Source organism: Drosophila innubila, assembly GCF_004354385.1.
Source record: "Drosophila innubila isolate TH190305 chromosome 2R unlocalized genomic scaffold, UK_Dinn_1.0 1_C_2R, whole genome shotgun sequence".
Classification (NCBI taxonomy): Eukaryota; Metazoa; Arthropoda; class Insecta; order Diptera; family Drosophilidae; genus Drosophila; species Drosophila innubila.
In genome coordinates, this window is record NW_022995374.1 from 21,139,827 (window position 1) to 21,146,309 (window position 6,483).

At 37.2% G+C, this 6,483-nt stretch overlaps 1 protein-coding gene across 1 annotated transcript; it reads left to right on the top strand.

Annotated features, from left to right (window-relative positions):
- The first annotated feature begins 42 nt into the window (after positions 1 to 42).
- Positions 43 to 811, top strand: LOC117783202. The gene has a single exon (XM_034620472.1). It carries the CDS (start codon positions 81 to 83, stop codon positions 618 to 620), a length of 540 nt encoding a protein of 179 aa, XP_034476363.1. The 5' UTR covers positions 43 to 80; the 3' UTR covers positions 621 to 811.
- Positions 812 to 6,483: the final 5,672 nt, after the last annotated feature.

The window sequence follows — 6,483 nt, forward strand, 5'->3', positions numbered from 1 at the left end:
ATACTATCATATCAAGCCAATCGATTTGTTAACCTTCAAAATTTGCTTTTTGGAAAACTTGATCAAATTTGAATATTGAAATGAACTTTAGGGAACATTTTGAGTACCCAGAAGTCTATTCGACTCCAACGACTCCATTGTCCCACAGATATCAGACTGTTCCACAGCCAAGAATAGCAGTCGTACAGCCCAGTGAGTCCTTCTATGTGCACTGCCAGGATGCGCCACAAGATCAGCCCCCAAGATGTGTTCGGGACTATCGACGCAAGTTTTGTGCAAGGATTGCAAAGTTAAATCAACAAAGGGTCAAAGAACGTCGTAAGATCATATTAAAAGACCGCGTGGATTGTCTCTCAGAGAGAATGGAGAGGGTGAGGATAGTGAACGCTGACTACCATAAAAAGCGGAATCAGAACTGGCGGAAGATCTGCGAACACATTGCTAATGATATGCAGAAGCATCTACAAAGACGGGAGCGCCAGCTGATTGAGAGAGTCGAGAATCTGCGAATGCACAACGGACAGGTGAAGAATCGATGTGAGCTTTTGAGGTACGGAAATTATCTACGACGGATTGCACGACAGCATGAGGAGAGACGGAAACGAAGGAGTATCTTTTAGTTGAAAATACATCCAGTTGAGACATATCTGGGCATATTTCCGACTAAGTCTTACTGGCAGTTTCTGCTCCTGTCACCTCAATTTCAATACTCAAACTTTGAGTATGAGAAATGTTTGTATTCATTCCGTGTCGGGCTCAAAAAGTTGCATCAAAGTTAAAGGGCGTTTCAATGCGTCAAAAGTTTCCACATTAACTAGTTTTTCAAGTGGGTGGGGCAACAAATATAAATGGCGTATAGAAGTGAAATCGCTTGTCAACTTCAGAACTGACGTGTTCCTTTGTGGTTAACCATCTAAGACAGGCTTTAACCTCCTCTAATACGAGTATAAGCGAATAACATGCCGTGACTCGCTGAATAAGTGAAGCAAGATAAGAGGAAAGGGGCAACAAGGAACTGACCTGAAAGGAACTAAATGCAGGTCAGGGTATTTTCGTTAATTACGCGAGGGCTTCTGGGCCAAGTTTTGTGGCAAAAAGTAGTCTGAAATTGATGTCAAAGCTGCTTGTATAAGCTTGTATAATTAGCTGAGTTTCAATGGAACACAGTGCTGTGATTACATTCTCTTACCTAGAGGCGATTGTGGCTCTGAGCTGTCCTCAAAGGCCAGCACATCAAAGACAGCACTTCAAAGATGTGCACTCAACCTGCAATTGCATATGCAGCTCAAGAATTTGCCCAACTCCTTTGAGCTGCTTTTCAACTCGGATGCAAAAGTAACCAAGAGATATGTGTATGTGTTATATATGAGTATGTGTGATAGTTTTCCTTTGCCTTTGGCATGTGCCAAGTTCAACTTTAATACTTGACCCATTTGAGAACGTATTTGAACTGTGGCCTGCTTGGGTCTTCCTGTTATTTAATTAAACACTAGACCCTTGAGCTTTTCAAGTGAACTTAGTGTTTGTTTAACATCATCCCTCTTTCTGTTATTTGTTTATTTATTTATTTTCCACTCATATTCAACTTCAACCAGGGGCTTTATTTTTTTTATATTTTCACAAAGTTGATAGACAGACTAATTTTGTCTTTATAAACTCTGCATAAAGATGACGAGAGTAAAAAAACCTGAAAATTTATGAATTTCGCTGCGAGCAACTGTCAACAATCTCAGCGCAGACAATAACGCAACACACACTCGCAAATGTATCTGTATCTAGTTTGTATCTAAATACATGCAAATTCAAATGCTCCAACGTTGTGTGCATCTGTCAGTCAGTCTGTCTGTTGGATTTTGTGGTGCTATGAAGCTCGGCGAAGTTTGCATTCAAATGGCGCAGAAAACAAATTTACAAATTTGTTGTTGAAATGTGCGAGTTTACAAATGGGGCAGCTAAAAGCCAACGAGGCAGCATTAAGTGGCCCTTTCCCTTTCCCTTTTCCTGTCCTCATTCATCCTCTTTCCATGCTCTTCCTTTGTTGTCGTGCAATTGATGCTGACGTGGAAATTAATTACAAATTAATATGTAAAGTAAACGCATTGAGAGAACACAAAATAACAAAACTGTCGAACAGCATTATTGTAATCAAACAATTTCAAATGATGTTTTAGGTCAACTGACAGTACAAAAAAAAAACAATTGATGTGCATTGATTTAACTTGGCTTAGTCATATATTCTAGTTGAGTTACCTCTGACTCATAAATTCGTTTCGACCATCAATGATGACTCACTTTTCAGTTTTGGGATTAATTTCCTGTTGACTGCTTACTTCTGCTCGATTATCCTTATCGGGGTTGGGCAATCTAAAAACGCAGAGCAAAAAGTTGACGTACTTTGATTGGTTATTCGAAGCCGGTCAAAGCCAGACCAACAGCAACAAGAACATCATCAACATGCTAAAATATTGTTAGGCCGACGGTAGAACAGCATTGAAATGCAAATTATTCTGCAGACTGAGGCCGATTTCTTGACTACGACATTATTCCCTGTCTCGTTTACTCTCCCAGTTTCCCTTTATGTTTGACCTATTCTGAATGTCTTGTAATTAACATATTTGTTGCCTTTTTGTTCAATGAACAAATTGTTGCTTTCTCATAATCATGTGGAACTGAAACTTTACATATTTATTACTGCTTATTTATTGAGCTTAATCAATTCTGCTTCCCCGAGAAGAATGTGAAGAAAGATAAAAGATAAATACAAATAATACGTATATGCATTGTGTTCGCAGGTTGAATTAACAAATAATATTATTTATACCCAAATTGGCTAACTTGTACAGTAATAATTGGAAGAAATGTCAACAAGAAATTAAAATAATGAAAGCGAAAAGGAGAAAAATTTAAATCAAAAATATTTTATTAAAAATACAGAAACACTCTAAAATTGACTAGTAAAACTAGAAAATTTGGAGTACCCTTTTACTTAGAACGAACGCACAATGAAATAAAAATGTAAATTTACTTTGATAATAGATTTTCACTGGTGTCGAAGAAATCTAAGCAACCTTTTCCTAATGTTAATGAGCTAGATTTTGTCCTAATATTTTATATTCAGATTTTCTTATTTCCATTTGTAGTTTTTGCTTCCGATTTTGTCTATCCGTCTTATTTTGGTTTAATTCTTAGTGCTTATATAGTATTTCTTACTTTGCTGCTTTTAGTGAAGGGAAACTTGATTATAATTAATACAGTAGTTACAGAATAACTGATAGTTGTAAATTATTATTAAGTCGTGTATTGGCTGCAATCTGTTTAACAGGCCTGCTGCGTGTAGATATGTTTAAAAAGAAACCCAAAACTGTAGGTAAAGTTTGAGGGGAGCAACTCATTTAGTTTGCAATTAATTTGTGGCAGCAGCAAGTGGCAAAAGCAACAGCAGCTGCAAATGAGAATAAAGAGAAGTTTGTGTTTTTCATTAAACTAAATAGATGTGGCTTTAGCTTCCCTCTTATTCTTCTTCCTCTTGTTTTCCCCCCATCAGCAAGTTTGGCAAGCGGTTTCCGGTTTCATTTCTGGTTGTGTTTCTGCTTCAACTTTTGGCTTAGAGGTGTGTTTAGGGTGTGTAACTGCTTTATACTCTGGAACGCTGACTAAATATTTTTACCAGGCGCGAAATGAAAATGCTTGACCCAATTGGCAGCGAGCCTGGCAAAAAAACATGCAAAATATTTATCCCCTCCTTCTCGAACTTTAATGGGGGCATGTGGCAGGATGATGGGGCCGCCACTAATGCTGTGTAATCTAGGGTCAGTAAATGATTTTCCCATTAAAATGTCTGTGAAAATGTGTGTGCGAGATAAGTAAAAGTTTCTTGTTTCTTGCGGCAGATGTGCGAGAATTCAGTGCAACAACTTGGTGGCAGCCCCTAGAGTCCTAACCCTGTGCTTACACAAATTGATAACCTACTTTCGGGGTTGCTGTTGATGATGCTGCCACTGTTGTAGCATGCAACGTCTTTGGGCTGGCAACATTAAAAATTTACACACAATGACATTGAGGCACATTTTAAGCAGCGCTGGAAGAAGCAAGTAAAGGAAGAAAAGGACTCAGCAAGGCGCGAGAGACAAGCGACAAGCGACAAAAGGAAAGCGGTGCACTCATGTCCTTGAGCTTATGTTTTTGTTTGGCATTAAAAACATGTCAAGTCACCCAGAGGCAGAGAGAGACAGAGACAGAGAGAGAGAGAGAGAGAGAGAGAGAGAGAGAGAGAGAGAGAGAAGAAGGGCCAAAGACACAGCAAGGTGCGTGGCATCACACTGTGTAGCCTACGAACTAAGTCTGCGTTTTGTTTTTATACCTTAGCAAAGGGTATAATCATTTCGTCACGAACTGTATAACACGATGCACGATGTCTCGACTATTGTAGAATCTACAGGGTTAGCCAAAACTAAAGCACCTCCCATTTATTTGTAAATAATTTTTTTTTTAATGAAATTTAAGTTCTTCATTAATTTTTTTTAAGTTTTTTATTTATTTATATCTTTTTTTTATTGTACTTTAAAATTTATACGCACTTAATTTACACTTAAAAAAACATTTTATGTCGCAAAACTAAGTGGACAAAACTAAAGCACCCTTTTTCTCATTTAAAAAATATATATATTTAAATTAATATTTTGTTGCGAATCCTTTATTTCGGATTCGTTTAAGCATAGAGATTATTAAATAATTAATTAGCTATAGGCTGAAAATAAACCTTTAGATTGAAAAGATTTCTTCTTTCTTAAGATATCTGCTTCTGTATCTGGTACTATACTATACTTTCTTTTTTTGCAAGTGTATCAAATCATCGCTGTGACAAAGATAACCATTCATTCTTGTGTTTTTGTTTCTTGTGGCAGGAACAGGAAGCGGAACTCGGCACGGCAAGCGGCGGATGTGTGAGCCTTTGCCTTGCAAGTTGTGTTCAGTGTTCAGTATTCAGTGTTCGCTTGGCTATCTCCTTATGGGCGTGGCGACAATCCCCAAATGGGCGCAGTGCGCACAGCTTGCCACTTGGGAAATACTTTAAGTCCTTCTTCTTAATAGCCTTGCCTTGCCAGTATTCCCCTACGTTGATGGTGTTTTCATTCCTTTGGTTTTTCTCCTGTTGTTTTCTTGGTGTTGTTGTTGTTGGTGTTGTTGTCACTGCTGGCCGGGTGAATTATTGTCAAGCGATTTATTACGCGCAACGGGCAACTCTCTGCTGCTGCCGCTGCCGCTGTTCCACATGGCGTATGCGTAACAATAATTGTAATAAAATGCACGCAATATTTCGCTATTGCCTTGAATGTGGCATGTCTCTGTCAGCCGAGAAATGCGAAGCACACATGTTCCCTCTTTGACGAGCATAAAACATTCACATGCATATTCTTGTCGAGGATTTTATAACATGGCCATTAAATGCTTTGCAGCACCTTTAAAGTCCTTTAAGCACACATACACACATCAGCTATGTATTCTTGATCAAATCATATTCATATTTTGTCTACTTATAGGGTATATTAAGTATAACTGCTTCCGCGATTATGTTCATTGGAATCACCTTTTGACATGCCTGACAACTGCCATTTAGACAGGTGAGAACAACACATGGCCTGATTGGCATCAACAAATCACTAAATGAAACTTTAATGCGTGTCAACAAAATACGAATAATTAGCGTTAATATAGGTGTTGTGATTATATTAAGCATAGTTTTGGTCTACCAAAGTTATGACTTTTATCTGAACAATTTACATCACAAGTTCGACAAGTAATTGGCAATTAATTGATTGTATTGCTTTGACACATTCCAAATAAACTCAAAGTACTGTGATTTAATTTTGTTTGTTTTCCATTACATTTTTTTTTTACTCAATAGTAAAAAGAGAACAGAGAACAGAAATATTAAATTTAATTTTGTTTAATATCATTTTGAGCATTGCTAATAAATATTAATTCCTATGTTGAATTAAATATAAGTAAATGTGATTTTCATATTGATTGACTTTATTTATATTTATTTCTATTTTTATACAGACAGAAAAAGCAATATGCAATTTAATTATAAAATAAGAAACAAAATGTAATTCAATATTCAAAATCATTTATCAAATTCGATTTTTAAATTGCTTTCTGCATTCTGAACTCGTCATAAATTATTTAGAAGTGACTAATTTAAATAATAATAGGCTTTATGATTGCTTGTCATTCTCTTTTGGCTTTTCTCCCTTTGCTTTTGGCCAGGCTCAAACAGAAACGCGTTGCGTCGCAATTTATGTTGACACAGATTCCTGCCAATGCAAAAGGCTGCTGAAAATTTTCCCTTTTTTATTGTAGTCAGTAGACACACACACACACAAAGACTAAAACACTCACAGACAGACGGACGGACAGACACAAATATTGACCGAATTTCGGCGAATTTGGCCGTGTTTTCGTGTTGGTCGCCCTTTTGTC